At 41.4% G+C, this 20,875-nt stretch overlaps 1 protein-coding gene across 1 annotated transcript in view; it reads right to left on the bottom strand.

Annotated features, from left to right (window-relative positions):
• Positions 1-20,875, bottom strand: part of col12a1a (collagen, type XII, alpha 1a) — a 56,790-nt gene that overhangs the window by 17,539 nt on the left and 18,376 nt on the right. The window contains exons 18-46 of the mRNA XM_086049462.1: positions 19,890-20,039; positions 19,682-19,801; positions 19,421-19,585; positions 19,190-19,336; positions 18,228-18,367; positions 16,767-16,896; positions 15,407-15,552; positions 14,906-15,035; positions 14,635-14,771; positions 14,017-14,146; positions 13,779-13,918; positions 13,155-13,287; positions 12,965-12,985; positions 11,650-11,789; positions 9,869-9,998; positions 9,542-9,681; positions 8,185-8,314; positions 7,981-8,001; positions 4,571-4,713; positions 3,081-3,210; positions 2,398-2,540; positions 1,995-2,124; positions 1,364-1,483; positions 1,129-1,275; positions 933-1,049; positions 690-842; positions 520-594; positions 297-436; positions 49-172 (exon numbers count right to left, since the gene is read on the bottom strand). Coding sequence (XP_085905588.1) covers positions 49-172; positions 297-436; positions 520-594; positions 690-842; positions 933-1,049; positions 1,129-1,275; positions 1,364-1,483; positions 1,995-2,124; positions 2,398-2,540; positions 3,081-3,210; positions 4,571-4,713; positions 7,981-8,001; positions 8,185-8,314; positions 9,542-9,681; positions 9,869-9,998; positions 11,650-11,789; positions 12,965-12,985; positions 13,155-13,287; positions 13,779-13,918; positions 14,017-14,146; positions 14,635-14,771; positions 14,906-15,035; positions 15,407-15,552; positions 16,767-16,896; positions 18,228-18,367; positions 19,190-19,336; positions 19,421-19,585; positions 19,682-19,801; positions 19,890-20,039 — 3,672 coding nt within the window. The remainder of the gene's footprint in view (positions 1-48; positions 173-296; positions 437-519; positions 595-689; positions 843-932; positions 1,050-1,128; positions 1,276-1,363; positions 1,484-1,994; positions 2,125-2,397; positions 2,541-3,080; positions 3,211-4,570; positions 4,714-7,980; positions 8,002-8,184; positions 8,315-9,541; positions 9,682-9,868; positions 9,999-11,649; positions 11,790-12,964; positions 12,986-13,154; positions 13,288-13,778; positions 13,919-14,016; positions 14,147-14,634; positions 14,772-14,905; positions 15,036-15,406; positions 15,553-16,766; positions 16,897-18,227; positions 18,368-19,189; positions 19,337-19,420; positions 19,586-19,681; positions 19,802-19,889; positions 20,040-20,875) is intronic.

The raw sequence follows: 20,875 nt of genomic DNA, 5'->3' as shown, positions 1-20,875 counted from the left end.
CAAACTTGATGATTTCACCTTGCTGATGCACACTTGTCAAATCAGTACCTGTCTTGGTGTTTCCTCCTCTGTAGCGGACATTCTGCAAAGCTGAAACAACGACGCCCTTGTCATGGTACGTGTTGAGCTTGAACTCAGTCTTAGCATCGTCGCTGTATTGCACAAATCCAACCTGTTCGAAGAGAGGGGAAAAAGTGACCAGAGAGACATGGAAATCGAAATCTTTATATTCGTCATAATCCAGATTGACGATTGAAATGTTCTGATCCAACAGACACTAGAGAATTCCTTCTGACCTGCATGCCGCTCGGGCTGATGACATCAAAGGCGCCAGTCATGCTTGTGACAAACTGGAGGACCTTGTGGAAACTCTCATCTCCGATACTCCAAGAGCCATCAATAAGGAAGACCAGATCTGCCTTGGCACCTCTGCAAACTGTAATTCAAGCAAATCACTGATAAATTACAACCAGACCATTAGATTAGAATAATTATTTGACAAGTGAAAGCTCTCCTCACCATCCAATGCCGAAGGAACTGTTGCTGGTGCAGGAGGTGGGGGTGGCTCGGTTGGCGCTTCGGTGGGTTTAACCACTTAAGACAACAGAAATGAAGTACATTTAAAAAAAAAACGTACTGGTGCAAATGGCATGTACATTTACAAAGAAGCATAATGGATGCCATCTTACGTGTTCGCTCTTTTACATTGACACCAGGCCCTTCCATGCTGGGGGTCTGGGTATACACAGTGGCAGTGTACAAGGTGTCAGGTGTCAAGCCCTTAAAGCAGTAGCTACTCTCAGTGCTTTTGACTGTGATCTCCTGAGCTCCACGCTGAGAAGCTGAATGGGAAAGAGAAATGAGGCCTAACTCGTCAGAGAAATAATATTCAACAGAGGATCTTCAAAAGTGGAAATTACTGATGCACTCACGGTTGACAGGTTGGACTTGAAGCCTGTAGGACGTTGCAGCTCTGTGCTGCGCCCAGCGGATGCAGAAGGTATCATAGTCCACATTGTATGTTGTCAAGTCTGTCACATTCAGGTACACTAAAAAAGAGCCAAACCATATTTGACTGGGATTGCCAACACACAATTTGGAATAGCTGGACCTCAGTTATCGACTTACATGTGGTGCCCTGGCCAATCAGAGGTCCACTGACACCTGTGTTGTACTGCGCCAACACTTTCAGATCATAGGTGGTTCCAGGTGTCAGGTTATTCAGTTGGTGGGAAGTGACGTCGCCGACAAACACCTCTGTGGACTCATCGGAGCCTGGGAGGAAACACGGACAGGACACAATGTGAGCAATATGTGTACGTTAACCAAAATACCCATCTCAAGAATGGCATAATCATATTACCATCAGGCTGGTAGATAAGCTTGTATCCAGTAACCCTTGACGGAGCGGGGTCCCAGGAGACCTTGAAGCGGGTGTACCATTCATCAGAAACTCGAAGGTTCCTCGGTCCAAGCATAGCCGCTGTAGGAAAGACCAGGCATAACAATCTAGACAGGATTTGGATCAGCAACAACATGCAGATAAATTTCCAAATGATTCTTTTACATCATCTTATCAGTTACCACTGACTATTTCTTATGAATTATGTATGGGGCATTAGGGAAACTACAAGAAGCAACCTCAGGAAACAGATGACTCAAGCTTTTGTTCTGTCAAGGGCCAAATTAGGTGTAATGGTAGCCAGGACTACTAGAAGAAGCAGGTGTGTCTGGAGTCCAGCCATTTTATAATCCTCTGGCAATAGCTTGTGGTTCTTTGGGCCAGTGTGACACAAAGTCCAAAATGCATTTTTCTGGAATTAATCAGAATTCAAATCAAGTAGGTGAGTCCATTCAAACATTCTGACCGACTGCTGTGAATTCCAAACGTTTGTGCCGAATCCAGTTAAAGCAGATCGCAAAAGCTCTCTAGCTCTCTCCCACAGCTAAATAGGACCTCCCTCCCGTAGGTTTATGGGTTGAATAGTCGGTACCTGTCCGACCATCTCCTTCCAGCTCTCCTCCAGGTCCTTCATCATAGATGGCAGTCACTTTGATGTTATAAGGGGTGTCTGAATCCAGGTTCTGCAGAACCACATTGTTTCTGTTCCCTTGGACTGTAGTCTGCAAGTCATATGACAGAAATCTAAAAGTTAACTGAAATAGTCAACCATCATTCTAATAGGTAATGGATGCAACTTGTAGTAGCTTTCACTAAGGACCATTTTTAAAGTGGTACACCTGGACAATTTAATAAGCTCCTTTATGTAATGGAGAATTTTTCAGGATATTATTAGACTGTGCGGCAAATCATAATAATGTGGTTAAGTGGGTGTGCGTATTCTTTAGTTGTAAATTTTAAAGCTCAACTAAAATACTAATTGTGCAAAAACTTACATATTCGTCAATGGGGTCTCCAGTGGTTGGGGCATAGGTGATGCGGTATTGCATGACTGGGCCATCAGCGTGTTCCCAGCTCACAGAGAGAGAGGAGGTAGTAGGGTCGTACACACGCATGTTTCTGGGGCCGCCGCGTGGACCTACAATTTGATAAAAGTCAGCATTACTAACCTATTATTACTGAAATAAGGACATCACGTATTATATGGTATTCACTAGGGATGTAACAATTAATCGAAAATTGATTAAAAATCAATTCAAACCGACTAATCGAGTAATCGATTTGAATCGAGATCACTCGAACTTGGACATCTCAGCACTCTCAAGTCCTTTACAGCAACACCTCACAAAAGACAACTTACAGTACCTAGGTTATTAGAAGATACTAATTTATAGTGCTAAAAAATGATGTCTTTAATTTTTCTTTCCATTACAGATGCATACCACATTTTGAATGTGTAGATCAAATGATGCGCTTGCGCCAAACATCATTGCGTATTGCGTTTGTGGATGGCTGCAGCACAGAGACAAGCATGGTAGTGATTTTTTTTTAAATCTAATCTAATCGAAAATCGGGAACTGAATATCGAAAATCGAATCGAATCGGGGCTTCGGTGAATCGTTACATCCCAAGCATTCACAGTGTTTTTCTAATCACGTTAAAATCCCAAGTTTCGTACGTGTTTTGCCGTTGTCACTGATGGTGGCTCCTTCACCATCACTGTATACGGCAACGACTGCAACGTTGTAATCAGTGTCTGGAACCAGATTCGGCAGGAATGCCGTGGTAGAGGTCCCTGGTACCATAACCTGCACGCGAACAAAAAACATCAATGTTATGTTGTAAGATTGCAATCGGCGGGAATTGTAAGTGTCTGTCTGTGTATAACCTCTTCCAAGATGGTTTTATTTGTAACTTTTTTTTATTCAGCAGTAATTTACCTATTACTCTACTTCTTACTCGCAATTTCCAACTGACTAAAACCAGGGCCAAGGTATAACATATGTGGTATTGACATTGTCAAAGACAAAATTCATACAGATTCAGAAGGTGAGTATCTGAGTAATTTAATGCTGATCTACGTTAAAAATGTTTGGCCTTGGCCGCTCTGTTAGGTGCCCTTGGAGTTTTGAATCCCATATTTCAACATTTTCCCAATTTCTGATTTCCTCCTTGTTTTTGTCGTTAGTTTAACCCTGTCTTATAAGATAATTTTTCCCCAAAAGGCTCCTCTTTTACATAATTGTCATCCCCGGCTGTTTAAATTGTACATGTGCGTGCCTATGTTTTCCTGTATCACCTCCTCCTTTTGTGAAAAAGAATGGAACAGTTATTTTGTCTACCCTCTTTTTGGATCCCCCGCTTAACCAAACACTCCTGTTCGAGCAAATGAGCAAACTTGAAGTGTATCAACATGACATGGCATCCTCCTGCCAATTGCTCCCACAAAGACCTTTCCCCTCTCCCTTGATACACGTGTGTTGTCCATTCTACACAATGCCTCCCTTTGACTCATCAGTCCCATTGCTGTCAGCACTGAGAGAAAGGAAGAGCCAAAGATTCTTTTGAAGTTGAGGAGTGTGTTTGACGGCTGCGAAGGCCACATCTTTCGCACACAATTTGAACAGTTGCGTGAGAATGGAGTCGTTGGAGCCTTATTCCAAGAATATATCAAGGCCAACAACAGGTAAAGCTGTCAACCCAAAGCCAGTTATGCCGATGAAATAGGCCATATTGCTGTGGTGTCATATCACATGCATCTCAGAGAAGGGCTGAGCTCTGAAATGCTCACTATTTGATGCAGACGGCAGAGAGAGCCAATGATGTCACATCAAGTACAACTTCAAAGGTTGTTTACATATTCCGAAAAATTCTTTCCACGTTAAGTTGCTGAAACATCCCTTCCAGATGTCACATACAGTGGTAAGTGACATAAAGAACTTCTCCTTTAATGAACCCAGTCTTGGTTTACAGTTCATGCTAATGTACACGTATAAATACATGACATTCGGTAAGCAGACTCATGTTTAGCTTTTAATATCCTATTATGAGGCAGTTACATTCCTTGTATCAAACGGAAGAGTACTTCAAATTCAAGTCAAAAGTGGGCTGTTAGGCTGTAAAAATACATTTTATACATTTGTGCACACTTGTTGGTCGGAAACTCACCGACTCAGTAGGCTTGACACCAGTAACAGGAGTGTAGACCACCCGGTACTGCAGAACTGGCCCTGTGGCATGCTCCCAGCGTACGTTCAGGCTGTTGGTCGTGGGATTGAATACCTGGATGTTCCTGACAGGTCGACGCTCCACTGCAGAGCCAGGAATGGTGGATGGAAGGAAGGTGGTTGAGGGTAGAGAGAGATCAAGATGAAGAATTAAGATGTCGGGGTCAAGAAAAGGTAAGACAGAAAGGAAAGTATGATGAGAGGACCGTTGGACAGAGTCAAGAGTGATGACAGGGCAAGGTTAAAGGGCAGTAGCGTAAGTGTTTGGACAGACACATCGAGAGAGGGTGAGACAAAACAGACTTAGTTAGATCTACACCGATAATCCACAGATGTCCCCTGAAGCCAAAAAACGTGCTCGGCGGAAACATGTGCACTTTGTCTCTACAAACATTAAATTACAAAAACAAAACTGTTGAAAAACTTCTTGACTCACTAATCATTTGGGGCATGAGCTTGACCCATCCATTCCGCATGAATCTTAATTTTTCAATATGCTAATAAATTTGGGACAACTCTATGCATCCAGCTCGACGGAAAAAGTTGGGGAAATTCCTGCTTCTTTGCATTCGTGTTATTGTACGTAATTGTAATCGAAAGGAGACTTGTAGTTAAATGGATTGAGAAGATTGTGGAGTATACTGCGGTGTACCAACTAAAGGCATGTCATTCTTAGCCATGTGTTGCGATGTCGTGATTTGGAATCTCTTCGAACAATGAGCGACCAACAATGGTCCAAGTATTGAAGATTGTACCTGTTGCTACATTTTATTCCAATGGAACTACATCAATACATCCCATGGGAAAAGGGGACAAACAAACTTGTGTTTAACTTTAAGTTGTTGCCTAATAATATTGCTTTCAACAGGAAACTTCCTGTCAGTGCCTAAAAGGTGAATGAGAAGGATTCACATGGTCTATGAGCAGATGCATGCAATCAACAATCCAAAGCACGTGTTTCAAGCTTTTGTGCCGCTCCTCCATTATAACCCCATAAATGCAGGGAGGGGGAAACGCAGCAGGTTAAACACAGAGAGAGTACTTCCGTACTTTCACAGGCTGAAGCTGGTTGCTTGTAGCTGCCTTTGAATTTTTAAAGCACAATAAATAGTTGGTGAATGGTTAGAGAAGATCCTGAAGTCGAATGAGACGGATAAAAAGCGCTGTAATTGACAATATAATAGCTGCAAAGTCAACAAAAGCGCAATGTAAAAAGTCTGTTTGTGCAGGCATATGGTTGGATTAGTTGCCCATAAAAGGGTTAGGTTATGAAAACCAGAAAATATTACAGACTATTTTAACAAAACGGAAATGATAGCAGACACTGTTCGTGACCTTATTCAAGTGAGTCTAAGGCCATAAAGAATATAAAGCTCACTATTCATTTAACCCCCCCCCCCTTGTTTCCTTTTCCCTGAAGGAGGGCAATTACTCAATCTTCCCCCTCCCCTGACACCCCAGGCCCACCATTATTGTGACCACCACCCTTCATTCCAACCTATAAATGGACAATATTACGGTAAAGAAAGAGGAGACACCATTATAAGGCTGCCAGCTGAGGAATTCCTTCCTACGCAATCACCCCACAAAATGCTGACTCATTCAAGGTTGGCGGTTTGAAGCAGTCTTTAGACTCGCTCCAAACTTTGCTGACTCTGCTGCTCAAGTTTTATGATTGATCTACTGAGAAGTTTATGGTATACAATCAGTTTGTCTTGTTTTTGGTGATATTAATTATATCTAGCTGCCCTGGAAGGGACTGTGGACAATAGCATTCACTACGTTCACTATGGCGAGACATGGAATGGATTCCTGGTTTCAACAAAGTAAAGGAGAAGGTCAATCTCTGAGGTCTTCCTCATTTCTCCAAGGATGTGACTATTGTGTGTAGTTACTGAACACAACCAGGTGGATGGAAGGGTCATTAGATGTTGGAGAACACATGCACATACATGGCAATTACATCCGTGTCGTGTATGGTTGGTTACTTCATAAGGTAATGGCGATTGCTTTATCATTCAGTTAAAAAATGATTTTAAAGCTGCAGTACTTATTATTCCATTGGCTCTGATCATTTACATCGATCAATCATTTTGTATATTGTGACAAAGGCATTTGTCATCAAAATACAACATAATACACACATTTGAATGTGAATGCGTATGAATATCAAGAAATGCAGCTTTACAGGAGAAAAGATCTGCTTTATCTTTTCTGATGGATTGAGTCTTTAGGCCTAGATACGCCAATCCGACGTCGGACGTCGGTAAGCGTCGGCTTGCGCCGTCTGATTGATGTGGTGAACATTGTCGTAGCATCAGACCTTGTTAGGAAGCGTCTGGTGGGCGTTTCAGCATGTTAAAATGGCGTCGTGAATCGGGAAATTCGGTCACTCTGATTGGCTGTTAGCTAGCGAATCAATAACAGGAAGTGACAAATGCAGATAAACGGTGAGCAAGCCTTTGCTACCTTAATCTTACAAGTACAAGAGCGAGGGTTGAAAATGTAAGTGTTTCACGATACTCTGTCAGGAGCGTGAGGGTTTGCTTCGCGTGGGAATTCATCGTGAGTGAAAAATATCGCTGAATGCATTGTTTACATTTTTATAATCCGCCCCTGGCCAATGGCATCCCGGTTGGCTTTTTCTAATCATGAGGAACTGCCGCCGATGATTTGGAGGTGTATTACTTCTTCACTTCATGCGCAGAAGGTACTTTGATGGTCAGCGTCGCTGTCTGTCGTTGCGGTGTATTTTTCCAGCGCGACGTGCCAACAGTCGGCCCGACGCCGCAGGGGGTAAGCGTTGTTCCTAGTTGGCCAACGCCTGATTGGTCTATCTAGGCCTTTTGGATTAATGAATGGATCAGTGAATGCAATGGATGGATGGATGAAATGATGTGTAAATGAATGATGAAGGAATGATGGAATGGATTTCAAAAACAAGGAATTCTCAACCCTGGGTGCTATGACATGCACACTTGAGCTCTGTCATCAGCCATTTAACATGACTTTAGTTAGATGATTCTCATGAGGAGTGTTGGGATAAGCAGCAGAGTGACAAGCACACAGACATATTGATGGAAGCTGGATAGCATTCCAGGTAACCGGCTGTGTCAGCGACAACAGGACCCACTAGAGTTAGCCATGGGCTAAGTGCCTGACATGATGATAATGATGACGGCGAGGATGATGCTGACGACGATGATGATAATGATGATGATGATGATGATGATGATGACGATGATGATGTTTGACCAATGAACAACGGTGCAGATTGGCCATGTGTATAAATAAAGCATGCTTTCACTTAATAAGGAAAAACTTAACTTTCCCTTTGATACATTTACTTACACGAACCACCACTCCCGGACACTATAGAGGCAAAAATACAAAGGTATAATGGGTGCAGCCTTTATCGAACATTGTACTTAGAATATTTATCAATGATTCATTCCACAAATACAAAGTGTCACGGAACTAGGACTAAAAAAAAGAATTAAACTACTGGAAATGTATTTCATTTGACATTAGTGTTCATTCACAGGAAGGACTTACGTGTTTTGCCATTTTCCGACATGCGCTGTCCCTCTCCAGCAGAGTAAACGGGAACCACAGTGACAGTGTAGACGGTATCGGAGTCTAAGTCCTTCAGCACGGTGTTATATGTGTTGCCTGACACTTGGACCTGAAGGACAGATAACAAAAGATAATTTAGAGGAAGATCTGACAAATGGAAGCAGTCTCATAAAAGTGGGGTATAAGAAATAAGATCTGGATAAAAGGTTCAATCCAAGAATGTTCTTCTTCTATTAACATTCCAATCTTTGTCATGACCCATCAATAAATTTTCTTTGGTGTTTTTCCTATATGGGTCACAGCAGGGACTGAAGCCCACCATCTGATTTAAGGCACTGTGAATGGGTGGGAGTTGATTCCACCAGAGAGTCACCTATGGCAAAAACTACACACCCAATTTTTAAACATTTATGTTAATATCTTGGTGAATACTGCATGAATCGTCGTAATATCCAGACATATGGAAGATGTGTGTATCGTTGCCCATAATACAAATAAATACGGTACAAATAGACATACACAAAAATAGAAATTGAAACGCTTATGCAAGAACTTCCTATCAATCCAGCAGACTTTTCTTAAAGGAGCCATATCATGCTAAATCAACTTTTTAAGCGTCTAGCCCTATTAAAATGCTAATTCCTCACAAAACCACATCCAAAGTGGTGTTTTCCTCCACTGCCCGGTGAAACTTGGCCAATTTAAAGTGGATTGGCAGGGAGATTAAATCTTAAAACTGGTGCAATTATCACAATCAAACCTGCTGGAGAGGCCAGAGCTGTAAGTGAAACAAACCACTAGCTAAATGATGGAATAGTATTAGCGTTAATGAACTAACGTTAGCTTTGTTGTCAAGCACGATATGGCAGATGTATTTTGTTGTTGAAAATAAAATAAAACGCGCTTGTTCCGCACATTACCGTGTGTATGGATAAATGGTATATAAATGCTGTATAAAGATTGCCACGTGACTGTGTTTTGAGGACGTAAGGCTCCACAGTATATCTTTGTTACTATTTACTGTTTCGTGGGCGGTGCGTTTGGAAGCCGGCTTTAGGACGTTATAAAAGGGGCGCTGCAGGCACATGGGGAGAGGCGAGGTTTTAATGAACAGGCGTCTTAATTCCGGATTGGAAAAATAAGCACCAAAACAACTGATTGATCGCTATTGTGCCATAGGTATAATAATAATAATACATCATCATATATACTGTATAGCTATAGTTGATGGTGGAAAGCTTAAAATAGCACGATACAGACCTTTAAAAGGTTTAATTCTAATGAACAAATTTGGCTATGAGACCCAGTGATGATTTGGTAGTAACCGCTCGCTTACCATGTCTTCTCGGCCTCCAGCTGCTGGTTCATAGAAGATTCTATACTGTCGCACGTTTCCATCAGCAGGCTCCCAATAGACATTCAAGGTGCTGGTAGTGGGGTCAGTGACCCGCAGGTTCCTGACACCACCCAGAGGCTCTGAGGTCAAAGAAAGCAACTTTATACTCATGTAATAACATTGTATTTAATTGTCCTGGTTCATATCCCAATTCAAATCATTTTTTGCCACAACCCACACGTGCCTCCGTAACCACTGTAAAAAATCATTAAAGGTGCTCCTGTTAATACTTGTTACTCAGAATCATCCAAAGCATAAACATCTTACTGGTCCTTCCAAGTCCAATCAGTTCTTTGCTGTTTCCCCGGGGGTAAATCGCCACCACACTGATGGAATATTCAGTGTCAGGGGTTAGCTTGGGCATGAAGAGATTGGTCTTCTTCCCTCCAACTTGGGCCTATTTGGAAAATAATGTACATTTTAGGCTCCATGGTTTATATTTGAATCCAAAAGTTTAAATAAGACATTGACACTATCAAATGTTGGCAAACTGTAAATCTGTAGGATCATTGCACTTCCAAGATGATTCATATACCACAAATATGGGATACTTGATAGGGGTAGGGAAATTTAAACCATCAGCTCAAAAAACGAGTGGGGTCTTTCTTGAGCAAATTTGTATCATCTTGATATGACTAAGGTTTTCCTTTCTTGTGTTAATAAGGTCAAATGTGCTTGATGTAATCCTGTAAAAAGCAACACAATATTTCCTAAGATACGGCATATTCACCAAGGTCCCTAAACTGACATTAACTTCCAGTTTTTCAGCCATCCTTCAATGTCATATTATGCAGCCAATTGTACGGTAACCACATTTCATCAGGTCCTAAAGAGCAACACAGTCCATCGAGACTGCAAATATAAGTAAAGCCATGTGAGGCAAAGCTTAAGGTGCAGACAGCCTCTGACAGAGCGGCGCATTACATGAAGAAGCAAAATATGTTTCCTTTTTCTATCCAGTTAATAATTGTGAGGATATAAGTGGAAAAGTCATGCATTATCACGGGGAAAAAATATTTTGTGTGGCACTCAAAACTCATAACTCTAACTCTATTAACTATAGTGGATAGTAAGTGACAAAAAAACTCACTCTTATGTATGCCGAGTAACAAAGTGGATCGCAGCATTCTCTGTATGCTGCTTGAATGCATGCATGAGTACAATTTAGATCCCCCGTAAGCCTGGACTGTGGAAGCAATGCCAACCAAGTGAAACCAAAATCAAACTGCCATCCACTAAGACTTTCAGGAAGAGTGCCTATGAACAGCAGGACACAGTCTCCACTGTTCGGAAACATTGACAGAAAAAACAAAACAAACCTCAGACGGGTTCCATCAAATCACGGTTGCCTTTTCCAAGCAACAGTTTAGGTGATTTGACTTAGAGTAAACTGCATTCATGCAGAACGAATGCTGCTGGGTTCAAGCAATGCACAAATATGGTGCTTGGAGGAGACTCTGCTCTTGAGGAAGGAACAAATCTCCTGATTGAGTTAAAAATCAAGAAAGCCAATTTGACTGCTCAGTGTTGACTCGAGTCCTCCAAATAATAAAGTATGTGTACTGGCCAAATTTTAACCCTTTCATGCACAGTGGTCACTACAGTGGACAGCTATTTAAAAGTTGCTTTCGCCTATATTAATTCATCTAAATTTAAAAAAATATTTTAACCCCTTCATGCATTAATTATGATTTGATGTAATTATTTAAAATCTAAATATATTTTTTAGATTACTAAATACTGTATAGGCGAAAGCAACTTTTAAATAGCTGTCCACTGTAGTGACCACTGTGCATGAAAGGGTTAATCCATACTTCTTTCCTTTTTTCATTTTTTGGTCTTCATTCTTTGGCACTATGACTACAAATACCGTATTTCCCCCAAAAAACAAAATGTTACCCCACCTCATTTGCTACTCCACTTGTAGAGCTACTAAAAAGTAATAGTAATTAACCTTAAGGTTTGGATTTATTTTTGCTTCTGTTAATGTGTACAATAATGGGTGTGACCAAACACCCTTCATTCCTGGTGCTTAGTGTTTGACTTACAGTCTGGGTCCTTCCTCCTGAAGTGGGAACATAGGTGACCTTGTAGTTCTGGACACGGCCTGGAGCTGGATTCCATCTGGCGTTCAGGGTTGTGATTGTTTCGTTGAACACAACCAGGTTGGAAGGAGGGGCAAGAGGTGCTGAAGACATACATGCCAATTATAACCTTGTCATATGGTGGGTTATCCTATAAAGCAACAGCTGTTGCGTCATCATTTCTTTAAAAATGCTTTTCAAGATGCTGTCCTTGATATCCCGGCCATTGACTCTAACTGTTTATAATGTCAATGAATCCAAATGTATGTGTCATCACAACAAGATAACCAACATATTGGAATGTGCATGCTTCATATGGTATGAATATCAAGGACTGCTGCTTTAAAGGTGAAGTCAACCAAAACATATTTTTTTAAAGAATATGTTCTATGAAAGCCCTCTAGTTTAAACAAGGCATTCTGATAAATATTACGTTTGTGGAATAAGAGTTAATCCACCCATTTTTAGCCATCTCCGGGGGCGGCCATTTTGTCACTTTTGTCGACTGAAAATGACATCACAACTGCTCAGGGCTCCGGTAAAGACCAATCATGGCTGATCTGTTTTCTGAAGCTGTACCATGATTGGTCGTTACCTGAGCCCTGAGCAGTCATTTTCAGTCGACAGACGTGACAAAATGGCCTCCCCCAGAGATGGCTAAAAACCAGTGGATTGATTTATTCCACAAACGCAATATCAATCAGAATGCCATGTTTCAACTAGTGGGCCTGCTGGGAACATACTCTTGAAATAAACGTGTTTGGGTGGATTTCCCCTTCAAAGGAGAAAAAATACTCATCCAAGGAATGGTATCTTTTCTGAAGCGGGGATGGATTAATTGATGGACTAGTGAGTACAATGGATGGATGATGGATGAAAAGATAGAATGAATAAATGAATGATGAATGATGGAATGGGCTTTAAAAAAAGGAATTGTCAATTCCGTGTGGCACAACATGCACACCTGAACTCCGTCGTCAGCCATGTAACATGACTTTAGTTAAATCCTTCGCAAGAAGAACATTGGGATAAGCAGCAGGGCAACAAGCACACAGACAAAGATGGGACTTGTGTAGCACTTCAAGTAAATAGCTGTGTCAGCAGCAGCGCAACCAGCCTTGCTTGATGATGATGAAGGTGATGATGATGAAGATGATGATGATGACAATGATGATGGATGTTTGACCAATGAACAACAGTGCAGATTGGCCAAAATAATGAATCATGCTTTCATCACTAAAAGGAAAACCATAATTTTCCTTTTGACACGTTTACTTACACGGAATACTTCTCCTGGGCACTACAGAGGCAGAAATAAAAAGGTATAATGGGCGCACTCTTCACTGAACATAACACGCACAATATTCGCCATTGACAAAACCTTACATCAAGATTCCACATGGATATACCGTCGTGAAACTTGGCCTAAACATTGAATGCACATTCATTTATCATTTCAGTCATCTTACATGTCCTCTCAGTGCCAAGCAGGTCTTCGCTCTCAGACTCATCTGGATAGATGGCGGTGACTGACACATCATAGGGGGTGTCCGGTTCCAGGTTATCAAGAACGTGGGTCGTCTCATCATTGTTCAGAATGGCCTGATGAGAAAAACACGTGAGACATTCTGTTAAAAGTAATTACAGGTAAGGGGGAAAAAAATAAGACAAGCAATGAAGTACACTTCCAGTTGCTCTTAAAGAGGAAGTCAACCTCCAGTTGCTAACCCAAGTAGTCAACCCAAACATTTTGTTCAAAAATATGTTCTCTGCAGACCCGCTAGTTGAAATAAGGCATGACATGATGACATCACAGTTGCTCAAGACTCAGATAACGACCAATCATGGCTCAGCTTCAGAAAACAGGCGAGCTGTGATTGGTCGTTACCTGAGCCCTGATCAACTGTGATGTCATTTTCAGTCGACAGAAGTGACAAAATGGCCACCCCCAGCGATGGCTAAAAACGGGTGGATTAACTCTTATTTCACAAATGCAATGATTACCAGAATGCCTTGTTTCAACTATTGGGCCTGCATAGAATATATAATATGTTTGGGTTGACTTCCGCTTTAATAAATGAGGGCAGACGTACATATTGGAAGTTGCTGTCTCCCCTCTTGGTCCAGCCAATGCGATAGAGAGCCACATCAGGAGCTCCATGCTCCCAAGTGGCTCTGAAGCTGGTCTGAGTAATCTCTGAGAATCGAAGGTTCTTTGGGGCAGGAACCACATCTGCAAAACGGAAGATTGGAAGTTAGGGTGCCTTTTCACCAACAAGTGAACAACTACGTTTTTTTGTCATTGTAGATGTGTTGTATCTTCATTCCTACCAGTGACTCCTTCACCCAACATGGTCTGACCAGGACCCTCATCGTAGATTGGAGTAACAGCCAGGGTATACTCAGTCTGTGAGATTAGGTTGTCTAGTAGTGTACTGGTCCTTGATCCCCCCACTTCCAGCTGTAAACATTATTATTGCATAACATTATTCCAAATTTATAAACTGGCTTCAGATTTTTGTTCCCAGTAGTTTTGCCAAGTATTGCGTAAGTTTCCAGTTTAACAAACTTCATTTGGAAGCCAAATCAGACAAAATGACATTTTTATGTGTCTGTGTTTTGAGTGGCATGCTGTCACTGAGTGGGTAGGAATCCCATGGTCCATAAAGCCAACATTTTGCTACTTTCTGGCCAGAACACTTTTTCCCCTACTCACTACATTTTTCATAATCAAACTGACAGGCCATGGGACACTTCCACATATGTTTCCAGAACAAGAATTCTCCCAAAAGGGAAAAGCAACCTTGTAGTCTATCTATTCAACAGCACCAACCCACCTTTGACCCTTGTAAAACCATACTGTCTTAACTTTTACATTTTGAAATTTCATTCACGTCGATGCTGACTGAAACATCAGTCAGCAAGTTATTAGATCCACACTAAACTCACCTCCTTTGCGTCTCCACCCTCGGGCTTGTAGGTGATGAGGTACTTGCGGACAGGACCAGGAGCAGCATCCCAGATGAGCCTCATGGTGCTATGAGTGACATCCTGGACCCTTAGTTCACCCACGGGTGGCAGAGGCACTGAACAAGAGAATAGTCACAACTATATGTTAGTCAGGCATAAATGTTGTACACAACTACAATGGGCCCAGTTGACATTTTCAGGATTGTGCCAGGTACCATCGAAATATCATCTGAATTCAGTCGGTACTTACAGGTGACTCCCTGTTGGGTCAATGGCTGACTGGCTGCCTCCCCATGTAGGGCCAAGAGGGACACCGAGTAGGCTGTGTTGGGGAATAATTTCAGCATCTGGACATCAGTTGTATCACTACCCACTCTAATCTGTGGGAACATAACAAAGGGTTGGAGGTAAAAGTGAATAAATGACAAAAGTCAGACACCAGTGGGCCGCATTTGGTTTCTCTGTTTTGAGCACCTCTCAGAACAAATTCTGACGCTCCCTCGGCTGAGTGAGATCATACATTATCACACCCACCCTTTTGTAACAATGTTACTTTTGTATTTCCCTTTTCCTTGGAGGCAATACTGGTAGCTATGTAAAAATATGACATCACTGTGTTACACTTGTTTTTCGTCAGACTGCTCACGAGTGTCGAGCACTGCATTTGTATGTACTTTGCTTTAAAAAATGCTTATAAGAATGAGTTTGTATGTTTGGAATAGCATGATATCAACAGCTGACAGGCACTTACCTCCTGTTCGACTGTGGGCTCCGTGGCGTTAATGGCGCTGTGGCGCAACATGTAGCCTGTAGCACCTGGTACCGGCTCCCATCTCACTCTCATTGTGGTCATCTGCTCATCAAAGATGTCCATCCTTCTCACACCAGGCAGGGGCACTGCAGAGTAAAGAATTATAATATTGTCATGGACAGTGTCTTCTTTGACCGGTGTCTCAACATTCTATTTTATTGGCACCAATAAACCTTGTATTTTTCTACAGAGTGCCAATAAAACTTCAATTAAAACTTAAAAAAACGGAGAAGTCAAAATGGCTCATACCACATGGCAAGTATGTACAGTCAGTTGTCTGTAAATGCATTTAATACAGATTTAGTATTGTCATTTTGCAGACATATAACTTCAGAAACTTACAGGTCCGCATAAATTGGGTCCTTTTTGCAGTAACTGCATAAGAGGACTAGCGTGCCAAAACTACAGAAATACTAAACAAATTACTCTTCCCAACCTTAACTTTGGGCCAACTGAAAGCTATGATGTGATTGTGACAGAACACAGAAATCTGCCATCCCTCCATGTGCAAGCATTTGTAGCTCTCTGACGCTCCTTTTTCATGTCGAGTTGTACGTGTGAGTCAAGGTCAGCTCAACAAAATATTTGCGGCTTGGAAGCACATACCTCAGGTCAAAGGTTTCCAACATGTTGATAAATTTGAGCGTCTAAATTTGAATCTCAATCCAAACTTTCCTAAGCAGCATTTTTTCACAGAGTACTCCGGCATCCTCCCACATTCCGAAAACACGCATGTAACGTTAATTGAAGACTCTAAAATTGTTCATAGCTGTGAATGTGAGTATGAATGGTTGTCTGCCCATGTGCCCGCTTTCCCAAACTCTGCTGGGATAGGCTACAGATAACCAACGACTTTCATGAGGAAAAGTGGTAAAGAAAATCAATGGCCACATACGAGTCACAGTCAAAGTCAGCAATTTACATGTACTGTCGCTACATATGTGATTCACTGATGTGAGGGAGCCAAAGGCAAATGTTTTTTTAAATGAGAAGGCTGAAAGGCCATGGAAGATCAGCAGACTGCTTAAATTGGCTGATCTCAATGAGAAAGTGTCTTTTATTCTACCCTTGTGAGGATAAGTGGTTTGGAATGGATGGATGCATGTTCCACACAACATGACCACAGCTATGATGATAAAAGTCGAGTGAGCATTTCTTTAATGTTGACATTATTTGGAGAAGACTATCGCAGTTTACATTTCCACTGGAAACTTTGAACGTAAATGGATGCTTAAAAGTCTCTTTATTCAAACACTCCATGCCGAGTAGTAAACCAAAACGCCAGAGAGCAAAAACCTACATGTGGTCTCGACGCCCTTCAGTGGCTCGCTGATCTCTTCTCCCACCACAGAGTAGACGTTAACCAGGTACTCAGTCAGAGGGTTGAGCTGCTGGAGTACCACTGTGTTCTGAGTGCCATCCACGAGCACCTAATAACAGAGAGGATGGTCTGTATTAGTATGGTCATTGGCACACTTCTATATTTTACACATCTGCACCCATTCTGATGAATTATTATTATTATTATTATTAATTAGTAATATAGATCTCTACGACTACATGAAGGGTAGTGGTTGTCCATGTACACAGTAGGTAGTGAAATATGCAAGTAAAGGTAACAGAAAGTTAATGTTTCAAAATTGCAAGCACAATAGAAAACAAATAAATGAATATAAGTACCACTTTCTCCGTGGCATTATTTTTTCCTTATTATATATTTGAGAATTTGATATTGGACACAATTGGGCCTTATTAGATTGTGCAGGCATACTTTATGCTTGGTATATGTATTGAAAGTTGTTTTACCTTGTGCTTAAAATTTTACATGGCATGGCCCCACCTCTGCTCTCCAACTTCTTAAACCTGAGCAGGAGGCAGACTTGAACTGCCTCCTACAATAATTTGTTAGTCCCCGCGAGGAAAAGTTACTTCAGCAAATCGGCCTTTTCAGTCAGAGCAGTTCATTTTTGGAACACCATTCCTCCCCATAGACATAATGTTGACACTCTTATGCATTTTAAAAATATGTCAAAATCATGGTTATTTGAGAAACAAATTTGCACACATAATGACCAGTGACTTAACTTTATTACTTGTACTGTTTTGTGCTTCCTGCCTGCTGCTATTGCAACGCCGCTTCTTTTGTTGTAGTAATGTGGACGTAATGTACCGGTAATATGTTTCTCTGTATATTATTATGTGTTTTTATATTAACTGATGATGTTGCTTTGTTTTCAGCCACTGCATTTGACACCTTGCACAGGGACTACAGTTGGAAACTAGCTTTTTAGCTAAAACTGGCGCATTTACAGAAATGTTCTTAATGTACACTGTCTCTGTTTAAAAATAAACAAATTAAAGTAAACCTTATCATATTAGCGTAAGCAGTTAATTAATAAAGGTGAGCCTGTCATCTCAATATATTTATGCATTTTATTTTTCCAGTGCTGCTATTGTTCATGAGGTCATTATATGTTTTCTGTTCCAAAATGAGACCCGTGTGTTAATGTTTCCTAGCCCTGTGTCCGATTATAATGTTATTTGACATCCATTCAGCAGGAGGCCAGTACAAACAGGAGGTGGGAAATTGAAGTTTTAGCACAGTATCCCATTAGACTCTGAAACAGTGGATCGTTACACACAGTATTTTAGGCCAAACTTCTGTCAATACCTCCACTCTAGGGAACTGCACTTAACCTTTATGTGTTTTGAGAATAAAATACTGGCTGCATTTTTGGTGGTCTAACAGTTATATAGTTACCTGTTGTGGGATTCCTGATTCAGACACATATTCCACACGAAATCTTTCCACTGGGTCCTCAGGGGCAGTCCATGTGGCTCGGAAAGAACTGTGAGTCACCTCAGATGTTACCAGATTAGTTGGCGCATCGGGCACACCTCCTTCAACAGATGGAAAGTGCAAGACAAACCGTCACGGTCAGCATTATATGCGCACAAAAGTTGTTTCCGACGTGTGTTACCACCTGCAAATTCTGATAAACTGGAAAGTCGCAACTTCCCTAGACCACAGCTGATTTTCAACTCTTAAATTGGATTGCGTTGCGAGCATTTTAATTAGTTGCAGGGAGGCAGACATATTTGTGAATAAATAAAATGATGCTGCATTTGAAGTTATTTCGAATGGTTTGACTCATTTCCTGCTTCTACTTTGGACTCTATTGCTAGCCAAACACCCTATTTTGATAAAAGTAATGGGATGGTTTGCCATTACACCATTTACAGGAACTGCGAACGGAAACAATAAACGGAATTGTAGCAGCTTCCACTCTCTCTACAAGATTTTGGAATGCGTCTGTGGGAATCTTTTTCCACTCATCCAGAAGAACACTTGAGGTCAGAGATCGCTGATGTTGGATGAGAGGCCCTGGCTCATAATCTCTGCTCTTGTTCTCATCCCTAAGATGTTTTATAGGGGTGGAAGTCAATGCTCATAAGGTTGATAGCAAAGTCATCCAAGTATGCTTGTTATGTGCACTGGGGCGCAATCATATTGGAACAGATAAGGGCCTGCCTTTGTTCCCAGAAAGTTATGTAGAAGTATGCTATGTTCTAGAATGCCTTGGGATCAATGAATCAATTATGGGGAACGAGGGGTGTAATTGTACCCTTTTAAACAGCCTTATCATGATACATTAGTTTAAAAAATCTGCAACTGTAGTAACCCCTAAAGAGAATGTCATGGTAATGAAAACTGATCCACACCTGCACCCTTTACGCTGTTACAAAGGTTGTCAGTTAGCCTGTCCACAATGTCCAGCAGGAAGGAGAAGTCGGCCACATTGTACATGTGAATGTCATCCGGATCCGTGGCAATGGACCTCAGCTCATTCTCATCAGCGTTCTTTACACCTGAAATATAATATAGAAGAGTGTTACGATCGTGAAAGCAATGTCAGTTATCATTGCATCATGGTCTATGCAAAATGTACTGACCAATGGCATAGAGCTCAATGCCCTCCTCACGCAGTCTTTGAGAGTTGACAATGACATCATCCTGAGACTTGCCATCAGTGATCAGCACACCAATTTTGCGAGCGTTGGGACGCATGCCAACATTTTCTTTGAAATTGTTCTGGAGCAAGTAGTTCAAAGCCAGGCCTGTAGGAGGTAAGATATGGATTTTTTGTATCAATGAATTTCGTGAATCTATTTGTTTTCATTCATTTGATTTCAATACATAAACTAAAGAAGTACCAGTCAAGGTGTTTCCGCCCTTGTAGGGAAGGTTAGAGATTGCATCCAAGAGCGATTCCCTGGTTGGGTGAGCATCCAAATGCCACTCAGTCTTTGGGTCTCCACTGTACTGAGCAAGACCTAAATAACCCACAAATTTTCATTATACAAACAAAAACAACTTTAAAATTGCTTTTATGAAAATGTTTCATCTCCTGGATGGACTCACCAATCTGGACTCTTTTGGGGCCGATGTCGAACACTCCAACCATGCGAGCGATGAACGAGCGAATTGTCTTAAAGTTGAGACGTCCGATACTCCAGGAGCCATCGACAAGTAGCACAATGTCAGCCTGCGCACTGGTCTTACACATCACATCTGACAGGGCAAAGAGGTCACTTTCTTCATTGGATGGCATATATTATGAGAACCAATTGCTCCTGCATGATAACGTTATTCAACAAAATGCAAATGTAGAAGGAGATCATGTTGATTCAAGATTTGGAAGTGGTAAAGAAAAGAAGGAAATGAGAGAATACTTTTTTAAAACATATCCAAACATAACCCCAAACATGCAAACATCTCGACAAGCAGGCAGTAAAGTGCTTAATATTTCTTTCATCCTTCTCTGAGGATTTTTTTCCAGGTGTCGTAATTATTGTCCTCTCGTCTTGCTGCATGTCAGGGCAGTGTCTCTCTTGGCTGTGTTTTTTTTTTTTGCATCTGTGCATTCATCCCACGGGCAAATCAGGAGAATAAAGTCATAATAGCCCATGACATATCAAAGGCTGAAGGAACTCCCTCGCCCTCCTTAGCAGCCGGGTAATGTTCAAATGTTGTTTTCCAACTGTGCGCTGGAATCCTCAGCACCTAAAAGGAGACTGCAGATGTGCAACTGGCACAGGCAGACGTTGAACTAACTGCCACTGTCTGCAACTGAACACAGGTTACATATTTGATTTACAGCCGGATCATTCACCCCCCCACACACAAAACAAAATCAAAAATCAAAACCCACAACAAATGAGCAGATGTCAAATAAATACAAATGTGATACAAGTGGGAACCGCTTGCAAAAGAGAAAAGGACTGATATCTGACAGAATAGATTTATTTTTAGCTGATGAAATGCTTTGAAGTAGACAGCTCTTTATCTATGTCCTTATCAGGAATGGCCCAGTCAAGCTGGCCTTCTATGCTCCTATGGAATGTGTC

Source organism: Filicampus tigris, chromosome 13, assembly GCF_054856515.1.
Source record: "Filicampus tigris isolate MCC_2025a chromosome 13, RoL_Ftig_1.0, whole genome shotgun sequence".
Classification (NCBI taxonomy): domain Eukaryota; kingdom Metazoa; phylum Chordata; class Actinopteri; order Syngnathiformes; family Syngnathidae; genus Filicampus; species Filicampus tigris.
Note: the sequence above shows the minus strand (reverse complement) of the source record. Positions and strands in the feature narration are given on the sequence as shown.